The 20756-nt window shown below is 55.2% G+C and overlaps 1 protein-coding gene across 3 annotated transcripts in view; it reads left to right on the plus strand.

Annotated features, from left to right (window-relative positions):
* RPTOR (regulatory associated protein of MTOR complex 1) overlaps positions 1-20756 on the plus strand; it is a 334022-nt gene that overhangs the window by 69642 nt on the left and 243624 nt on the right. For 2 of the 3 annotated variants that reach the window (XM_027052276.2, XM_053212252.1), the window contains exons 2-3: positions 1157-1259; positions 12741-12823. In XM_027052276.2, the coding sequence (XP_026908077.1) occupies positions 1157-1259; positions 12741-12823 (186 nt within the window). Of the gene's footprint in view, positions 1-1156; positions 1260-10044; positions 10112-12740; positions 12824-20756 lie in introns of those variants that run through there. The other variant, XM_027052278.2, reaches the window with a different exon arrangement.

The raw sequence follows: 20756 nt of genomic DNA on the forward strand, positions 1-20756 counted from the left end.
AAACCTCCCCGAGAAATGGCCGTCTGTGGGCACTGAGACAGCAAGGGGGAGTCAGAGTTGGTGGAGCGGGAAGGGCCGCCTTCCAGGCCGGGGAAGCTGTGGCTGGGAGCGGGGCTGGTGGAGAAGCAGGTGCAGGAGGCACTTAGGAGGCAGGATGAGTCGAGGGTGGGCTCTGGTGCTCAGCACTGGGGGTCAAGGCTGGTGACCCCACTCGGAGCCCTCTCACCTCTTTGAAACGATACCCCACCACCCCTGCTGGGATTTGTGTTTCCTGATGGATCCTCACCACCTACAAATAGTGATCGGCACCTAGCAGGTGCTCAGTAAATGTTTGAAGGGCAAGTTCCGGGTTTCTGGCTTGAGCAGCTGGGTGGGCGGGGTGTTTCCAATACTGGGCTGCTGGAGAAGGAGCAGGTGTGCAGGAAGCTGTATCAGAGGATAGACCCAAGGTTTTGCATGTCAAGAAGCAGAGTATGAATCAGAGGGTAAACGCCAGACTAGAGAAGTATTTGCAACAAATAATGTGGATGCGGTGTTTAATATGGAAAGAGCACATGAAATCAATCAGAAACGGTTGCCTAATGACGGTATAGTAGCATAAACGTGAGTAGAAAATCTACAAAAGATAAAAGATACAAATAATGAATACACCTTTGAAATAGTGTTACAAATACTGAAAGAATGCTCACTGAATCAGTGTGATGATTTTTCTCTCATCAAATGATTAATGATTTCAAGTAATGGGAATAGCGTAACCTGGTCGCAGCATAAATTTGTGTAGAGGTTTGGAACGGATCTTGGCAGAATGTATCAAATGCCTTAATACTTTTTAGTGAACTAATTCTGTTTCTGGAAATGTAGCATAAGGAGGGAGGCCTGTGGAAGCCTCTCCCGTTGCAACCCGCCCCCCCCCCCCTTTACTCTGTGCCCACTTTACTCTGTGCCCAGTGCCCACTTTACTCTGAAGCTTCTGGAAGAAGGCAGTTACTCCTGCAGCACCCCCGGGGCAGCACAGGTCGTAGGTGAATGGAAAGATGGCTGGAGAGGCCAGTGGTGGGGACAGGGCTTCATGTGTTCTGGGAACATTTCTGAAGCCTGGAAAAGTGCATCAAGGGCACTCATTTTGAAATATTTGTTGTTTCTATTGTGTTTTTAGATGAAGACAGTCAGTGTTGCCTTAGTTTTGTGCCTGAATGTCGGTGTGGACCCTCCAGACGTGGTGAAGACCACCCCTTGTGCTCGTTTAGAATGCTGGATCGGTAAGTGTGCCCCTCACCCTCCTTCCTGGCCCGCGGGTAAGGTCCCTGTAGGGGCTCTGGGCTGGGCTGGCCTTGCCTTCCAACGGTCAGGTCCCTGGAAGGCTGGCACTGGTTTGTGTGAATCTGAGGGTTTCATTTCATTTCTTTCTTTTAAAACAAAAAAAAAAAAAAAAAATTAATGTTTATTTATCTTTGACAGAGAGAGAGAGAGAGAGAGACAGAGCGCGAGCAGGGGAGGGGCAGAGAGTGAGGGAGACATGGAATCTGAAGCAGGCTCCAGGCTCTGAGCCATCAGCACAGAGCTTAACTGACTGAGCCCCCTAGGCGCCCTTGAATTTGCCCATATCTGGCACATGATAGTGGCTACATACACTTTTAAAAGAATGGAGTGACTGTGATCTGTGTGCAGATCTAGGCGAGGACGGAAGGCGTGGCCAGAGCCGAGTGGCTCAGTGTGGAAGGGAGATGGGAGCCCCACGGCCTTCACGCACTCTCCTCGCGGGCAGAGAACAGTAGGCTCTCACTATTCCGCATACTCCTTCTTGGTTTGCTCAGAGTTTCTGTCAACAGTCAATGCTGAATCTTACAAAATGCTCTCTTGACATCTTTTGAGATAATCACCAGGCTTTTCTTTTTTGGTTTGTTGATATGGTGAGTTGCGTTGATGGAATTTTGGTTGTTGAGCCAACCTTGAATTCCTGGAATAAACCCCACTTGTGTTATCTTTTTTATATATTGGTGGATTCGATTGCTGCTGTTGAGGAATTTTGCGTCTGCGTTCATGAGTGATACTGGTTCCTGGTTTTCTTTTCTTGAAACACACTTGCACGGTTTTGGTAGCAAGATGAAGCCGGTGCCATAAATGCGTTGAGAAATAGTCCCATCTTTCCTGTTTTACGGAAGAGCTGGTAGTGAATTGGGTATTATTTCTTCTCTAAATTTTGGCATAATTTAACAGCGAAGTGTGGGTTTTTCTTTGTTTCCACTTTGAGTGTTTGGCTTTCTCTTTTTGATAAGATTGGGGGCAGCACCCCCCTCCCCCAGCTTTCTGCATCCCTCAGCAAGAGCAGAAATTGTCTTCATCTACTTTAAATAACAGAAATTACAAATGACAGGTTTCCTCTGCTACTTGAAAGCTGGCTTTGTGCCGCTTGGATTTGACAAAAGGTCTCTCTTAGTGCCTGTTTTTGCTAATGGAAAGCACCCCCCCCCCCCTTGGCTGATGAGAGGTGTCCTACCTTCCGGTAGCTGGGGAGATCTAGATTCTATTCTGAATTGAAAAAGGAGTTGTTTTTCCCACTTTACTTGCCTGTCTCACTGTCTTTGTCTCAGAGCCTCCCCGCGTGCGGCCCAGGCCTCTCGTCCCCCGTGCTCAGGGACAGAGTTGCGGTTTCCATAGCTGATTTCCCTAGAGGCCTTCTTGGCTCTCTGCCACGTCCTGGTGCTTGTGCCGCTGAAATTGACTTCTTATTAGCCACCACTGACTGTTTCCTTCACTTACCCCTTCTCAGAGTGGGATTTCGCCAGTTGTGTTCTATTTTCTCCCTCTTTAACTGCTCTTACGTTAGGCTTTTAAAGCAAAGCTTCTCAACCTGGGTCCCGCCGTGAGCTCCCAGGGATGGTGCACTCCCCGGGACTGTGTGGGTGATGGTGTCTGAGTAGAGAAATGCACCTTCCAGGAGAGGACCCTTGGCTTTTATTAGATTCCCTGGGAGGCTCCCCCCACCCAAAGAAGGAAACCAAAAGAGCCCCTCCTTCCTACCTCACACAGTCTCTTTGATGGGTATTTATGAGACAATGTCAGTGGAAAAGAAAATAACTCCTTGCTTCCTTCTTGCCATGAAAAGTCCAACAAATAAATAGATGTTTTATATTGAGCTTTTAAAATTTTTCTGCAATTCAGGAAATGTAATCTACTCTGTACTAATTTCAGTGGGTTTTCAGTTCAGAAGGGCATTTGCCGTTTTTTATTATTATTATTTTTATTTATTATTGTTATTTTTAAAAGTTTAAATCCAAGTTAGTTAACATACAGTGTAATAACGATTTCAGGAATAGAACCTGGTGATTCAGCACTTACATATAACACCCAGTGCTCCTCCCAAGGGGACTTGTTTGCCTTTTCTAAGCTAAAAACTTTGCATTGACCTTTATTTAAACTTGGGTAGGGTTGGCCCTTCTGATGGTGATTGTACCAATATGGCCTAAGAGAAAGCAGAATCCTGGAGGTTTGATTCAGCAAACTTGCAGGGGCACGAGCAGTGCGTGTTAAGATTTTATTTTGGGGGAAAGAAAGGAGAAAAAAGTCCCAAAGTTGCAAGCACACGGAACTAGAAGGCGTTTTTTGTGCTTCACATGAGAGTAAGCTGTTGACCTGCTGACCACTGCCTGGGAGTTTCAGTGCACAGTTCCCAGGAGCGTGACCCAGCGCGGCCGTCGCCATCGGGATGGACGTGGGCACTCTGCTGCCTTGTCGGCCTCGACTGTGTGTGGGTCTCCACCTGTCTCGGATGCCGTTTGTGGCACAAGGGCCTGACTCCGCATCGTGCATGGCCGTTAATTTGATCTCATCCAAACCGGACCAGGTCCCCAGTCTTCGCTCGGCACTCATGACCTGACGCCCAGAGGATCCCAGGCTGCGTTTAGGACACCGTCCCCGTGTTTCCTCAGGACCGAGTTTTGGCAGTGCCTCTTCGGGAGTGTCACGGAAGAGATGTGCCTTCCTCCCACGGCATCTGTCAGGTGGCACGTGATTTTGATGTGTCCCGTTACCGCTTACGACTCGCTTATGGCGCGACGGGGTGGGTGCCGCCGGAACTCGAGGCTGCGAGTGCCCCCTCTCCGCTGTGTCAGTAATGACAGTTCTGGGGGGAGGCGCGCTGGCTGAGTGCGTGCTCCTCATCAGACTGTGTCTCCGGTGTGAACCCAGTGGGTCACGGTCCAGTGTCGCCGTTGACTGTGTTGATGCTCTGCTTGTTTCCGGGTTAGCCAGCCGGCCCTGTTCCCACCGGCTGACGTGGCCCTCGTCTGGCGCCACTGTTGAGTGCCTCCTTACTTCCGGCTTGTTCTTTCGGCCCTTCCCCCGATGGGCCACACCGCCTGCGAGCCCAGGTGCTGTCGGCGGCATCCGGATTTAGAAACGGAGACCCCGGTGCCGGTGTTGTCATGAGAAGCAGTGTCTTGCCACTCGTCTCCCCTTGCCAGAGCAGGGGACACACGCGTGTGCACAGGTGTGTTTCCTGTGTACACGTTCACATCTGTATTTCCGTGCTGTCTGTACACGTTAAGAACCATGCATTGTGCCTCGTCTCCAACCCAGTGGGATTTTCCGTATTCGTGATTCCCTCCTCCAACAGCCTTGATGTATTTTTCTCGGTGTCTCTTGCCCTGTGTGACCCAGCGTCTCGTCCCTGCTGTCTGCCCCTCCCCACACGGGTGTCTGCTCCTCCCTGCTAGGTCCCCAGCCCTCCCCGGGAACACTGTCTTCCCTTAGCCTGTGCGGCCTCCGAGCCCCTGACGGGGCGGACAGCTCCCCGAGAGCCCCCACCCCGGAGGGCTGCCAGCCTTGCCCAGCCCCAGCCAGTGGCCCCAGGCTGGCTCGTGCAGGCATTTGCCGGTGTCAGGTGTGACGATAGTGGCAGCCGGGACCGAGAGTTGGGGCCCAGCCTTGGAGATGTGTGAAAGGCCAGTGCTTCTGGGCATTTGGAGCACTACAGCATCCGCGGACGGCTGGGAAGACCTGGCTGGTGGACAAGGGGGTGGGGAGGTCACCCGCCCGGGGCGAGCAGTGACCGGGGGAAGAGGAGCAGAGCCAGGGTCCTGAGTCAGTGGGGAGGGGAGCTGCTGGGGATGAGTGGTAGCACCGGACGAGGGGGTCAGGTGGTGGGGCCGAGGAGCGGCTGGGCTGGCGGGGCAAGGACACCCAGGCCCGAGGAGGGTTGGTCCTGCCTCTTTCAGGATGCGGACGTCCAGACAGGGTCGTGGCGGGGTGGGGGGGGGGGGGAGGGCATTGCCGGGACGGCCCCCTGCAGGGGCGGGTGCAGCCACACAGCCCACGGGGCCCTCCTGTGTGGAAGGCAGCCAGTCTGCACACTGTGTCTGGTCTTCGGGGTCTGCGCTGTGTCTCCGGAAGTCAGAAGGCTCTGCTGTTCCCTTCAGCAAATCACCCATTACCGGGGCCTTAGTTTCCTTCCTCATCTGTAAAATGGAGCAGTGAGGGCGCCTCCCTCCTGAGCGGGGGGACGCGGCTCAGTGCAGACTGCCTGTGTCAAGGAGCGGCCCCCGATGCCTGTTCGCCTGCCACCTGGACCCCCTGCCTGCCACAGCACTGAGTGGGGACCCAGGCGCCTCCTGCGTCCACTTCTCTTCTGCCCCCGCGTGCTCACGGAGAGAGGAGAACGGAGCGTGTGTCGTGCACCCCAGCCCAGTGGGACAGCGGCTCCGTGCTCTGGGGGCCTCCGGCAGATGTTTGATAGCGAAGTGTTGCGCGTTTCTCATTTTGTTTTACAAAGGAGACGTTAGCCGTGTCAGGTGATGACCAGAGCCCCACTGCTTTGCTTTCCGGTGTGCCCGTGAGCGTGGGGTCTCTGTGCAGGGGTGGAGCGATTGCAGGTGGGTTGCGTTTGGGCCACAGACCCACCTCAGGCCGGGGGAGGTGGTCGGTGCAGGTTGGAGCCGCTCTGCCCTCGGGGCCGAGGGCTCTGAGTGGTGAGATACGTGGGCGACTCTTACTTCTCCGTCCGTGTTGCTGTCCCCGGGCATGTGCTGCCAGCACTGCGTAGGAGAGAGCGCTGCTTCCGGAGGCTCGGAGAACGGGCCTGTCCTCGTCCGCGAAGCGGCCCTTTAGGCTTCCTGATGGGACAGGGACGTCGTTGCCAGAATAAACAGGTAGAGCCTCAGTGTGCTGCTCTGAAGCCAGTGCGCGGCCTCCCTGACGCAGGGAAGGCAGGGAGGGAAGGCTTGGGCGCACAGGCCCTTGCGGCTCGTGGGGAAGGTGCGGACTCGGGGGGCTCACAGGCCCTCCCGCGCTCCCTCACGGCTTTCAACGCGTCTTTCCCCGCCCCTGCCCCCCTACTCCGCCAGATAATAAGATGCTGTTTTATTTCATAGAAGTGACACTCAGCTCTTCTCAGAGAAGCAGGGGAGAGGCTGTTTTGTTTTATGGCCTGACATTAAATGCTACAGCAGCGATACTAAAAGCATCCCCACTGAAGGATGGTGAGTGCCCATCCCTCTTGGAGAGGTGTCTGTGTTTGAAAGCAGGGTGCAGATGAGTTGACTGCTGAACAGGAGGAAGTATAATTTTGCCGGGAGATTTTTTTATGTGCTCGTTAATGGTAGCCGTGTATCATAAGAGGTAGGAGAGCTGAAGGTTTGTCAGGGGCTTGGAAATTCTGGTGTCCTAAGGAAATATCGAGGAGGCACTCACCTGTGTTTTTCTCTTACTCCTTAGACACAGGCCTTTTCTTTTTCCCTCCATGCACGTGGGCACCGAGAGGCCCTGTGCAGGTGAGCTAAGAATAGAGTGGTCATCTTTGCACCTTTAGTGAGGTGGGTCCACCCTGAAGGGCCCAGGAGCTCAGAAGGTGCTGTGGGTAGAGGACTCGGGGCAGGCCGTGTGGAGGGAGGGGGTTTTGCAGGGGAGGTGAGAGCCAAGACCGCGAGGAGGAGAAGGGGCCCAGCTGTGGGGGCTGAGCCTCCCGGGTGTGGGGTGTAGGGGGCACCCACTGCCGTGAGCCTGGAGCACCACTGGGCCTGCGGTGGAAGCCCTTGTTCTCGGGGGCTCCCGGGTGAGGCCCTCTTTTCTCTGTCCGGTCACACTGGCCTCTCCCGGCAGTATCTCCGTGTCCCCTGAAGGAGGCGTTAGTGTAAATTGTGTGGAGCCTCCATCCCCATGAGCAGAGTGCCTTGCGCGAGCGACAGGGTTTGCACTTTACAAAAGGGCATCCCGGCCACAGCTCCTGGTGCCTGCACGGGGCGGGGGACGGGAGACGGCACCAGGACCTCATCTATTTTGTGGCTAAGTGGCGGTGAGACTGAGGGTTGGGCCCGGCTGCAGTGTAGACAAGGCTCCTGGAAGATGATGGCTCCCTTCCCGGGACCTTCAGGCCGTGGGAGGGCCACGTCCGGCCCTTGGCCAGAGCCTTGCTCCCAGGCTGTGTCCTGCTCTGTCCTAGACTCAGTAGGATGAAATGCCTCCCACTGTATATGCTTCTAATGAGAACATATATGTGGGTGACATCATGGCCGATGGCGCAGAGCCGTTGAAAACTGTCTCTGACTTCAAAGTGGCCCCTTTGCCATTATTATTTCTCAATGAAAATTAGCTGCTCGAGGTTACACGGCTAATTAGTGGCAGAGTCCTCGAACGCCACACAGAGAAATTTGCACTTGATCTAATAGGCAGTACTCAGTTAATATGTCAATTAACAAATACCTATGAAACGTCCACTTAAATACAAGCTGCAGAGGACTACAGACGTTCTTTGAGCAGCGAGCTCTGTGTGCTTTTTTAATTTTCAGTCTGTTCTGAAGGTGGGCTGATCCCAGCATATAGTTTGGCAGCTTTTCCCAGACTGACCCAACACAGATCAAGGAACAGTGTAGGCAGCGGCCCCGAAGTCCGGCCCGGTCTCTCGTCACCTTCCAGCCAGCCCGGCCCCTTAAGTTAGTCGTGCTCGCGTTCACCTTACCCAAAAGGGAGCATGCTGGAGGCACTGCAGGCTTTTCCGGGGAGGAGTGATGTCACAGGAGAAGGCCCCCAGTGCTCCTCTCTGGGTCAGCAGAGCCGTGCTCCCTGGGCTCCTGCCCTTCTCAGGACCTTCCAGAACCTCCCAGGAGGAGGGAGAGCGGCCATGGTGCCGGCACCAGGTGCTGCGGCTGGGACCAGCACATTGGTGGTTGATGGTGCACGGGCTCCACCGAAGGAAGAGTGGACAGAACAGGAGGTTTTCCAGGCTGGCTGACTGCCAGCCCCATCGCCGACCTCTGTGACCTTGGCCCAGTTTTTTGACCACCCAGAACTCCAGCTTCTCCCCTGTGTCGGGGCGTAGGCTGACGGCAGTTCCTGCCGACCTGAAGGTCTGCGCATACGAGGTACGGGGCTTAGCCTGAAGGCCTTGCGGGAACGTCGATGCAAAGCTCACGTTTTATACAAATGCCAGTTACGCCCTCTCCCTTCCACCCGCCTGCCCGCCCACTTTGTTCACTGAACAGGAACCCGTGAGGGCAGGAGAGGAGAGATGCGCCCACACTTCCAGACTGTCCACACTGTCCACCAGGAACTTAGTTTCGCTGACACAGCGACTCGGTTTATTGTAGTAAAAGCATCGTTTTCCTTGTCCTCGTCTTTCCCTCCCCCCATGCGCCTCCCCCCACTGTCACACCCTTGGGAGGAAACCATGCAGTTAATTGGCCACGGGGTTCCCAGTACAGAGGATGTGACAGGCGGCCTTGGTTGATCGCGGCCCCTCCCTCGGGAAGGCAGGAATTTTGAGCCAGACCAGGGAAGGAGGAGGGCCACGACCGCGAGGGGTCTGCCGGCCTGCCTGCGGGCAGAGGCCCTCCAGCTCTGGCAGACGGGCGGCAGGCCCTCTCTGGGGACATGGGAGAGGACCGTGTGGGGCGGGAGGGCCTGGGCTTTCCAAGGGGAGAAGTCCAGGGGGGAGGGCCAGCTCTGGCCCTTCCCCCGACATGAGTACCTTCACCTCCTGCACTCCCTCCCTTCCTCCCTTCCTCCCTTCGACGGGGTTCGGGGTTCGCAGGGGGCACGTGTACGACCTGCCTCTGATCAGGTGGCACCGGGCTGGGCCTCTCCTCTTTGTCCAGAGGAAACCGTGTCCTTCTCTTGCCCGTGGACTCCAGCCGGAGCACCGGGCACACGGGTGCCACACGGGCTGGAAGGTTCACGCTGGCTCTTGTATCTACCCCTGGTCTCCTGTCCCAGGCTTGGCCGTTTGAGCGGTTTCTATCTGCTGATGCTGTTTTCAGCTCCCCTTTGCTCTTCGGTGGCCCTGAGTTTTTATTTTTCCGATCCCGATTTATTCTGGCCCTTTGCCAGTCTTGTGATTCAGATTATAGCAGAGTTGACTGGGGTCGTCGTAATTCCTTCGAGACCTCAGCACTCGGTTCCTACCAGGACAGAGAGATGAAAATGAACGTCTAATGTCTTTAGTTACAGATGGAAACGAATTTACCATAGTTCTTCCAGGTAAGTTAATTATGACCCAATTTTCATTAGGTTCCGCTCAGCCAGAATGTGCTCGTTAGCTGACTGGGCTCTTCTGAAGCTGTTGAATTGGAGTCTCCAGGGTAGAGCCCGGCGTCTCTGTTTTAGAAAGTCCTCGATGACTTTGACGCACCGATGCTGAAGGTCCTTGCCAATCCTGAAGTCCCGTTACTTAATTTTATAATTCTTTTTTATTTAAAAATCAAAGTAGTACATGCATACAAGTTTTACAGCCACACCATACTAGAAAGTATATTAAGAGGGAGCTGTCTCTTCTCTCTGCCTTTCCCAGAGGGGCTACTCTGATTCCTTTCTTGTCTGTGTAAGCGATTTGTTCCCTGTAGTAGTTACAAATCTGCCAGTTACTTTTATTTGCTAAATTTTCTGTGAACTTGTGACTTCATTTTTTTACATACACTCCAGTAGATCTGTCAGGCGCTATCAGGACTCATTCCAGTGCTCAGATAATCTGGTCGTTTTTTTTAAAAACTACCCCTCTCCTGTTGAACCGTTTCATCCTTTGAGCTGGCTCGTGGGCATCTTGTGGTGTCTCTTTCTTTTCCTGGATCCTTCATGGCCCTGTTTGGTGCTGTATTTCTCAAGAGGAGACCACGGGACAGATTTTGTGAGTGTTTGCGTGTCTGAAAAGACCTCTGTTTTATCCTCAGACTTGAACATCAGGCTGACGTTGTCTTCACGACGGACGTGGAGGTGTTGCTCTGTCTGTCCAGCTTTCGTTGTCGCTGGGAAACCCAGAGACCGTCTCATTCCTGATCCTTTGTGAACGGATTCTTCTCCAAGGACTTTTATTTTCGGTCTTTTGTTTTTGGCGATTTGATTCTGATGTGTCTGGGTATGGGTTTTCTCGGGTTAATCCTGTTGGAGGTTCACTGAGCTTCTCGAACCTGTAAGTTTATGTCTCTTGCCAGATGTGGGAAGTTGTCCCGCATTGTGTCTTCAACTGCTCTTTGAGTTCTGCACTTAATTTTCTCTTCCCTGTGAGACTCCGGTCACGTGTGTGCTGTCATCCCTGGTCCCGTGAGGCTGTGTCCTTGGGAGCCATTCCCACTTCTGCAGGGAGGAGTGTTAGGTTCTTGCCAAGCTGAGGTTGCACGGGGGGCGGCCAGGGTGTCGAGGGAGATTAGCTGCCATCTCAACTGTGTGCAAGACGGTATTTGAGACGGATGCTTGGGGGCGTTGGGGCAGACTTAGCGTTAATACACGGAAAACGAGGAGACTGCAAACAGTTCGGGAAAGGTGTTGTGTTGGGGACTGTGGCTCAGCAGTGAACAGTCTTACAGCACACCTGTAAGGCTGTGTGACGGCGGGGGCTGCCGGGTGGCGGGTCCTGGTTGCAGGGAGGAAAGGCTTCACACGGTGGGTGAGTCCTGAGCTACACTAGTGGCTTTTCTCGTGGGAGATCCTCTTTGCCTGAAGAAGCGACTGACGGACCTGGGGCATTTGGCAGGCGTTTTCTGGAAGGTGAACAGAGTGAGCTGTCACTTTAGGTAGACATGGAAGTATTTGTTGCCGGTGGTAAAATTTGAGCTATTAGGGAACGAAATGCCAAAGATCCACATGGCTCGGTGAGCCAGGGTTTTACAAGTGACCAGTGATGATGACACGTCATCCGTCGGTAGAGGGTCCATTCAAAGCGCACAGCAGACTAGCGGGTTCAGTGCCGTAGATCCAGGGCCATCGCTGTGCTTTCAGACTCCACGTCACGCAGTCTTAAAGAAACTGCCGCGGTGGGGTCGTATAGCATCCAAGAAGATAGCCACGACTGTCTGCAAAGGCTGTTTATTTCTTTACTTCTTTTGTTATTTTCTTAATGTTTATTTTCGAGAGAGAGTGTGAGTGGGGGAGGGGCAGAGAGAGAGAGAGAGAGGGAGGGAGGCACAGAATCCGAAGCAGGTTCCAGGCTGAGCTGTCAGCACCGAGCCCGACGTGGGGCCCGAACTCATGAACCGCGAGATCACGACCTGAGCCGAAGTGGGACGCTTCACCGACTGAGCCACCTGGGCGCCCCTACAAAGGCTATTTATTTATTTATTTAAAAAAAATTTTTTTTTCCACGTTTATTTATTTTTGGGACAGAGAGAGACAGAGCATGAACGGGGGAGGGGCAGAGAGAGAGGGAGACACAGAATCGGAGACAGGCTCCAGGCTCCGAGCCATCAGCCCAGAGCCTGACGCGGGGCTCGAACTCCCGGACCGCGAGATCGTGACCTGGCTGAAGTCGGACGCTTAACCGACTGCGCCACCCAGGCGCCCCTACAAAGGCTATTTAAACCAGCCTCTCCTTCCCGGCAGCGTCTGTGTGTCCGTGCGTGAGGTGGGGTTTTCCTCCTCTGTGTCGGTGAGGACCACATTTTGTGACAGATGAGCGCAGAAGCAGGTAGTGGAGTCCAGCTGTCATGTGTTAAACCAGATACTAAAGAAAATTTCTAAAAATTGTAAGGCAGTCTTGCTTTTTTCCTTGATTCCTTTTTTTTTTCTTTTGCAAAACAGTCATTTTTCATAATAAGTATCTATGTTCAAATGTAATGAGTTGTTATTACTTTTAAATGAATGAATGAAGAACTCTGTTTAAAATTTCTCGTTTGATTTTGAATACAGCCAATACCAATCAATAGATACTGCCGCTTAAACATTGTTTGGGGTTCTGCATAATTTTCAAGGGTGCACAGGAGTCCCGAGACCAAGTAAGTTTGAGGAGTTGCTGGTTAGAGTTATTTGCACCAGAATCCACTCCCGAAACAGGCGGGTGAGCCACTAACACACGGGTGTGCTTGTGAAACTGGTTTTTGTGCGTAGGCGAAAGTTCGCAGACGAACGCGTCACCATGGTCGTTCTGTCCTCCTCCCCGTCCTGTTGCGTGAGGGCTGTCGTTAGAAGGTGAGGGGACTGCCGCGTGGCCCTCCCTGCGGCCCCTCCTTTGCACAGGCTGCGGGCAGTGTGGGGGTGAGGCAGTGGGGGTGCAGGGAGACCGTGAGGCTGCATGGTGAGCACAGGGACGGGAAGACACAGGGCCGGTGGGTCCAGTGAAGGCGCTGTTCTCTAGAATGGTGTGCGTTCTGGCCTGTTTGGGGGCGTAGCAGCTCCCTAGGTCTGGTGATGGCAGAAAACCCCAGTTGTGTCTTGGGTCCGAGGTGGCCGTGAAGTGAGTGATGGCGGAGGACGCAGCGAGAGGCAGGCCTGGCGGCGAGGAGATGCACGGATAATGAACTTTCCCCTTTTTATTGCTTCTTCAGATCCTCTGTCGATGGGGCCTCAGAAAGCTCTGGAAACCATCGGTGCAAATTTACAGAAGCAGTACGAGAACTGGCAGCCACGGGTAAGCGCGTTTCCTACGCTCTCCTCTCCTCCCCCTCTTCCCTCCTCCCCCTCCTCCCTCCTCCCTCCTCCCTCGTCCCCCTCCTCCCTCGTCCCCCTCCTCCCTCGTCCCCCTCCTCCCTCCTCTCCTCTCCCTCCTCTTCTCCCCCTCCTCCCCCTCCTCCCTCCTCCCCCTCCTCCCTCCTCCCCTCCTCTCCCTCCTCCCTCCTCCCCCTCCTCCCTCCTCCCCCTCCTTCCTCCTCCCTCCTCCCCCTCCTCCCTCGTCTCCCTCCTCTCTCCTCTCCCTCCTCCCTCTCCTCTCCCTCCTCTCTCCTCCTGACGGGGGCACCGCCTCCAGGGTTCACATAGCCTTCCAGGTGAGGGCTCCTTACAGCCCTGCGCGCTCGTCCCTGGGGGACTGGACACCCCTCGCTGCCGCCCATGCCCCACCCCCCACTCCGTGTGTGCAGGTGGTCCGGGCCACACGCCCTCCAATTCGTTCTCTTGCCTGAGTTTCCCCCACAGTCTTTAGCAAATGAAAAGCGTTTTTCATGGTACTCTTAAATCATGGCTTTTCTTTTGCACAGGAAATGCATTTTCGGTAACTTTTCTGCAGCCCCAACTAGTCAGAGCCCTTCTTCAGTTTTCAGACAGTCGAGAAAAACACTCCACACTCAAAAGATGACCTATTATATGCTTGGTCTTTGATTCAGAAGGTAAGGTTGTTCGTAGGGAGCCACTCCCACTTACCGTGCCTTCCGCTGCTTGTGTCTTACAGTTTGGGGGTTTTGTTGTTTTGAAGGAAAGTGGCGTGGGATGCGGTGACTGTGACAAGGCGCTTTTAAGATCTTAAGTTATTCGTAAGCCACCCCGAGACCCGTTTCCTTTGGCCTTTCTCTTTAGCTGGTTTGAAGATTTAATGGTTTTAGTAGAAGATTAGAAATTTGGGGTGTTTGTGGAGGTGCCTTTGTGTTCAGCTTTGTGTAGCAGGCTCTGGAATTCTCTAAAGGGCCTGACGGGGAAGGTGGGGGGCCCGTGGCCTTGCGGGCGCCTCCCCAGACGCTTTGCCGTCCTCGGTCCTCCGTTTTGAGCCTCTGCTTCATGGAAGCAAGTGGCTTAGGGCCCCCGGCGAGGCCTGCCTGCTTGGGGTCTTTGTCCATGGACCCCTTGCGTGATCCGGAGTTTAGGGAGTCTTTGCATTGCATTCACATTCTAAGAGAACAGCCAGAGTGAGTCTGTTGGTGCCTGCGACTGTGCCCTCGGTGGCTTCCGCTGCCGCCCATAGTCCTGGGATAGCTGAGCGGTAGTGACCGTCTCTGTGTCTGGGGGTGCGTCTCGTCTCGGTGCCCCCTTTCTGACTTGTCGACTCAGTAGCCGCAGACTCTCATTCTTCAGAAGGCAGTTTCTTAGGGGTGGTTTTGTTCTGTGCCTGAGGGCTTTGCTGTCTCCTCTTGATGGTCTACAAAAACCCAGGAGCCTTTCTCTTGAGAATGTGATGCCTTCGGGAGAGGTTTGGATGGTGCGTCCCTTTGAAAACAGCTGAGATGCCTGCTGTTACCACTAGGAAGTAGCTTCCTTGGGGACTCGGAAGGCCCTCCGGGACCTCAGCGACGACACCCAGGCGCCCAAGGGTGCACGCGTGGTGCAGATAGGCTTTCAGGCCGCGTGTGACCGCACATACGGGGCACGCCACCGGCATCTAGAAGGTGGAGAACCACAGTGTTTGGATGTAAGAGAATGCCTTTCTGACTTGCCTACCCCTGACCCTGTCCCGGGGGGCACTTACCTCCAGGAGAGCGCAGCCCCTTGAATTCAGGTCTGCCAGCCGCGTCCTTCACAGGAGGGGCTCCGCCATTTTAATTAACTGTTAAAGAAATACCACATGAGAAGATACGGGCTTCAGAATGTGTGTCTGATATTCCAAGATATTGTATTGTAACGTGTACTCCATTTGCTATGATTGGCAGTTTTGTGTTGGTTTTTTTTTGGAGTCCTAAGCTGATTTGCGGCCAGCTTTCTTACTAGTTTAGCTTGGTAGGCATGGGCTAGTTCACGCTAGCTGGCAGTACGTGGAATCTTCGAAAGTAGGATCTATTATTGTTTTTAATCTGAATTTCTAAGAGCAGATCTCTCCCATGGCATCTGGAAGAGGCATTACCATGTAAGGCAGGCAGCATTTATATATAAGGAAATGATCGCAGATCCAGAAATGACGATAGAATCAGTGTAGGGTTGAGAAGTTCCCTTCTCGTGGTGGCGGGAGGGCCAGCCACGGGGGCGGGGGGTGGGGGGGTGAGTCCTCCGGGTGGACGGTTGTTAGTCTGAGAAACGTGCTTGAAGTGAGCGGGGTTTCCAGAACGGATCTGCAAGGTAGTGTTTGGAAGGAGAGATTCAGTTCACAAGGCTGACGAGGGAGGATGTTTCTAGATCATAGGGTACTTAGGAAAAGCGCCCATGGACCAGTGCAGGTGGGACCCCTGTCGGGGCGGGGTTATGGAGTGGCCTTGGGATGCAGGCCAGCGACCCCTGGAAAGATGCAGTCCGCGCCGACGGAGTGCGATGGTTTGCCTGCAATCGGGACGCACAACCACAGCAGCGAATACTTAGCGTTTTCTTTTCTGAATGTCAAGATGATTGCGTTCATTTGTAAGTACCATAAAAATGTTTAAAATTTTGCTGCTTCCATCTGTTGGTGGCTTCCTCTGTTTCAGAAACGAGCCTCAGGTAATGGAGGCAGCAGGAGACCTGACGGGCTCGCTGCTGTCGGCCGTGGGGCTGTGCCGTGTGCACTGGGTGATGATGGTACGTGCCCCGGAGCGAGCGGTGCTGCTCTGCTCTTTGTAACCTCCCGTGGGTCACCGGAGAGGGAGGGAGGCCCGCCTCGTGCCGCCTCATCGAGTTTGCACAAAACATGAGGCAATTACCAGGCTCTGATGTTTGTGTACAAGGTGCCTGTTCCTAACTGTAAATCAGGGTCCTTTGAAACATTGCAAAGCTAAACACACAGCACGTTATTGCATTCTACAGGGCCCTCGAGTGTTGTGCCGTAATAGAGGTCGATGTGCCGTCCGCAATAAAACAATGGGAGCATTATTAAATTTCTAGACCTTTGGTGTGGATGCCCATAGATCTGGTTTTCTCTTTGTCCGTGCCCCGGACTGCGAGACTCAGAAAGGTGGGGACATAAGGTCGTGTTCATTAGTGTATTCGTGCCTCCGCGTTGCCGTGGGCGAGACGGGCTGGGGGATCGCGCGACCCCAACGCCACACGGGAGCCGCAGAGAACTGACCACGGCAAACCTGTCCACCTCGTGTCTTGGAGAGTTGATGTCCTTCCTCGTGCTCTTTCCTCCTTGTTTTTCTAGCTTTAACTATTCAAGATAAAACATCTTGATAAAGGTGATTTGGGCTCAGGAAGGAATTTAGAGAAGTCAGGACGGTGCTTTTTTTTTTTTTTTTTTTTTTTCCTGAGGTGGCCAGACTCTCAGGCCCAGATTTCCTTTCCAGGCCGACTGAACCCTTGTCTAAATAATTTATCAGTTTGCCACTGGTGAGACATTTCTTTTGATTAAATTTAAGGCTGTGCCTTACTACCTCGTGGGTTCATAAATCTGTGTTCTGCGGGAGATGGAAGGAGGGGTGCCAGCTGCTGTTGCAGCTGCCGCCGGCTGCTGGTCCTGCCAGGCCTCGCTGCCCCCTCGTCGGGCCCCAGCTGAGCGTACAACTGGGCGACAGGTCTGGGGGATCCAAAGCACCGCGTATCCCGTGAAGAGTTCGTCTTTCTCAGCCTTTTTCTAACAAGTTGGGGGGCTTCTGGCACAGGTGTAACGGCCCGAGCCGATGGGGGGGCGGCAAACGGGGGTCCCTTCCTGTCGTGCTTTCCCCAGAGCGCTGCGGGCCACGGCCCCTCTCCCTCTCCTCTGTTATCGGTGGGGGGGACCCGAAAGCCACCTGATGCTGGCATGTTTATAACTCACTAACAGGAAGGGACTTGAAGGTTTCCACCCGGGCGGTATCTGCATTGACCCCTGACTGAGTCCCATTTTGTCCCGGGAACATTCCAGTTTGCAGAATGCCCTTTGGGGTCTCGCCGGAGCACCCCTGGCATGTAGGAGCTCCTTCTGGAGCCAGGTCAGGGTGTGCAGGGGTGGCCCGCCTGTGTGTGGCCGCGGGCCCTGCAGGTACATCTCGGGCCACACGGGACAGTGCTTACGACATGGTGTGGACTCCGTTCCGTGGGCTTGAATTCCATCCCGCCCTTCAGTCGACCGTGCTCCTCAGGTTGTTCGCGGTGGGCGAGTGGCCTGGCACGTTCTTACAGTGCTGCCCGCCCGGCGGGGTGCGTGCGGGCGGGAAGTCTGTCTGGGACAGAGCAAGGCCCCACCGCCTGGTCATCGGCCAAGTAGGAGTCACTGCTGCACTTGAACCGAAGCGACTTTGCTGTTGGTCACAGGGTTGCCTGCACGCCACTGAGCGCGTGCTTGGACCAACGTGGCTCGTCGCCGTACCGTATGGTGGGGGGGGCGCCTGGGGGGAACGGGGCCTAAGGACAGTGGACAGCTTCGTTCCTCCTTGGGGCCCACAGGCTTGTCCTGTAGGTGTGAGGCACAGGTGTTTGCCAGCCCAGCGCTCCGGTGCGATGCTGTTCTGGTGGGCTGTGGTGAGGCTGTGTCCTTGCCTCCTCCCTGCAGCGGGGCTGACGGCTTGGCCCTCGTGCTGGGGGTGCTAGGGAAGCGGCTCTGCCCGCCCGGTTGCTGGGACGGGCTCCAAGCCCACTGCGCTGCTGGGTGACCTGCCCCCCCGGCCTGTGGTTTCCTTCCTGGGGCGGGTCGCGGCGCTTGAGACGCACGGGCTGTGGCTCGTCCCTCGCTGGGGGTGGAGTAGGGGCAGAGCAGCATATGTCCCCGCTGACAGCTCTCCCCCCGACTCCCTCGGGTGTTCCGGAATGAAGTTCCTACAGGGATGCGGTCAAGACTCGTGAGTGGGTGGGTTCTGCCTCGTTGTGGCATTTTCAGAGTCCGACGTGGACTCTCGAGGGAGGGCCCAGCCGTGCCGTGGGACTGTGCTCCCCGGCCTGGGGGTGCTCTGAGGCATTTGTAGTGACTCCTGTTGGGCCGGTCACGCTTGAGCTTAGTCTCAAACTGACATGGTGGCTCAGCAGTGAAGATGCCCCACGAGTCATCCGTGATGCCACTGTCACACCATCATCCTGTCCTGTTGTCCCCCAGGCCAGCCAGCTCCCCTCTCCCTCTTCCTGCAGCAGCCGGCTTCCTTTTCTGTTGGTCCCAAGGTTGGGCTCTGTCCCCCTTGCCAGTGTTTCTGTGACACATTGCCGGTGAGGACACACGAGCAAAGGGAGAGCTGGGGAGATGGCCCCCACTCGATACAACTCCCCCCGGCGGGAAGCACTTCGCATCAGGTGCTCATGATGTTTGCACAACGGTGTGGACAAAGCCTTCTGTCCCGCACTCCCCTTCACCCTGTCCTCTCCCTGCTCGCCCGACCGCCTCTCCACGCACAGCGTTCACGGACAGTTCTGGTCGTGCAGCCTGGCCCGCGCACCACCCCCGTCCCCAGAAAACCCGTTTCTACCCGGCTCTTCCTGCCGAGCCCGCCTGCCACCGCGTCCAGCAGAGCAGAGAGGCGGCCGCCGCCCATCAGCTTCGTGGCGCCGCCGATAGATTGTTGGCAGAAGACGACAAGCACATTGAAGCAGGGGGAGGGGGTGACCCTGCAGGCCATGCAGAGGGGTGAGCAGCCCGTCCCCGGCCACACGTCCCGGCCGTCTGGGGCGGTGTGTGCGCGTCACCTCGTGTGGTGCCACCGCCGTGCGGCCCCCGTGGTGACCCCTGCCTCTGCGGTCACAGGGCGGCTGGCGTGGGCGCGGGAGAGTCCTGGGATTTGGGCCCATGTGGCTTTGAGCGGTACACCGGCGAGCGTGGATTTCGGGCCACTGCCAGGGAGGTGTCTCCACTGTAGCCCCTCATGTCTATGTGGCTGTGATCCACCCCCCCACAGGCGTGGCCCCTTGTACCCCTGCCCCCACCCCGTTGGCCGCTGGCAGGTGGGCCTGGGCTGGGAGGGCCTAGCAGGTGGCCGCCTCCTCGCTGCCACTGCACTGGTGGGGGGTGGGGGGTGGGGGGTGGGGGGGGCGAGGCCGTGGCCTGGGGGCCGTGGGAAGAACTTTGACGTGAACTGTCGCTTTGCCTAGACGTGAACTGTCGTTTTGCTTCCTAGACGTGAACGTTGAGAGTTTACGCTGAACTTGTAGGGTCTGTAAGCACCACAGGAGGGTTCATGGGGAGGAGAAAACGAGGTGAAATGTAGGCTCAATGGCGGGGGGGATGCGGTGGAGCCGGTGGTGGGGAGGCCCGAGCCCCTGGCACAGAGCTCCGTGCTCTTCCTGCTGGGACCCCGCTCCCGCCCGTCCCCGCGCATGACTTGCTCGAAGGATCGTGTTTAATAGCGAAACAGGGCTGGACCGTGTCCTTAACAAGCCCACCCGGGATCTGGTCTCAGCCGCGTGTGTGACACATGGCAAATGAGGACCGGTCACCTTCTGTGAGGACTGCAGCTGTAGCTCCGATGTCTGACGCGCCCAGACCGCCGGTGCGGCGGCTTCCCCGGTTAACCTGGAGGCCCCGATGCCGAGCCTTGTGCACCCGGCTCTGGGGTGGAGGGGGGGGGGTTGCCGGGGCGGGAGCGAAGGTGTCTGAGGAAGTGCTGGGGAAGTAGAGGATACAGAGCCTGAAGCAGGGGACTCGGGATTGGGGGTGGCCGCGAGGAGCCCACCGTATGCTCGCCATACGCAACTGCGAAGGGCTGTGAAATCCGGTTCCAGCCGGAGGAGAAAGTGCGGCCCCAGGGCGATGGTAACAGACTGGAGGGGAGGGGCCCCGTCTGCTCGGCTTGACTTCATTCCGCCGGGAAAGCATCTGTCACAGGGGTAGTTGTGAATGGGGGGTTCACGACAGCTTCTGGGTGCCCCTGTCTTAAATGTCAGGGGTTTGCTGTAGGTGTGGCATGTCACGGAGCTGTGAAAGGGGAAATGAAATTCACATAGCATGATATTACGACGGGAACCGTGCAGCGCCTGGCCTGTGTCTGACTGACTGCCGTCACCCGGCACCGCGTTTCCGAGACTCGTTCGTGTGCGTGCGTGTTGTGGCATGGATCGGCGTCTGGGGCTTTTCACGGCTGAGTAAACGCCGCTGGACAGACGCTCCGCGTCGTGTTTGTCCATCTGTGGGTGGACGTTTGGTCTGTTTCCACCTTGTGGCTGTTACGAACGATACTGCTGTGGACATTCGTGTATGGGTTCTTACACAGACATACGTTTTCAGTTCTTTTGGGTACATGCCTAGGGGAGGAATTGCTGGCTCGTATGTAACTCTGTGTTTACCTTTTCTTTTTTAATGTCTGTTTATTTTTGAGAGAGAGAGACCGCGCATGTGCGCCCACACGTGGGGGCAGGGCAGAGAGAGGGAGGGACAGAGAATCCCAAGTAGGCTCTGAGCTGTCAGCCTGACTGGGACTCAGACTCACGACTGTCAGATCATGACCTGAGCCAAAGTCAGATGCTTCACTGACTGAGCCCCCCCAGACGCCCCTCTGTGTTTGCCTTTTGGAGGATTTCCCCGGTCGTTTCCATCCTACTGGCGACATTTGACAGTTCAGTTTCTCCCCGTCCTCACCAACACTTGTTTTTTTCTGTGTGTTTTGTTTTAAAATTATGACGATGACGGCCATGCCAGTTTTGGTTAGCATTTCCCTAATAACGAAGGATGTTGAGCATCTTTTCATGTACTTATTGGCCATTTATTTGCACATCTTTGGGAAAATGTCTCTTCAAACCCTATACTATTCTTTACTTGGGTTATTTTTCTTTATTGTTGGGTTGTAAGAGTTCATAATGGACATTTTAAATTTTTTTTAATGATTATTTTTGAGAGAGAG

This window comes from Acinonyx jubatus, chromosome E1 (assembly GCF_027475565.1).
Source record: "Acinonyx jubatus isolate Ajub_Pintada_27869175 chromosome E1, VMU_Ajub_asm_v1.0, whole genome shotgun sequence".
In the NCBI taxonomy this organism is placed as follows: Eukaryota; Metazoa; Chordata; class Mammalia; order Carnivora; family Felidae; genus Acinonyx; species Acinonyx jubatus.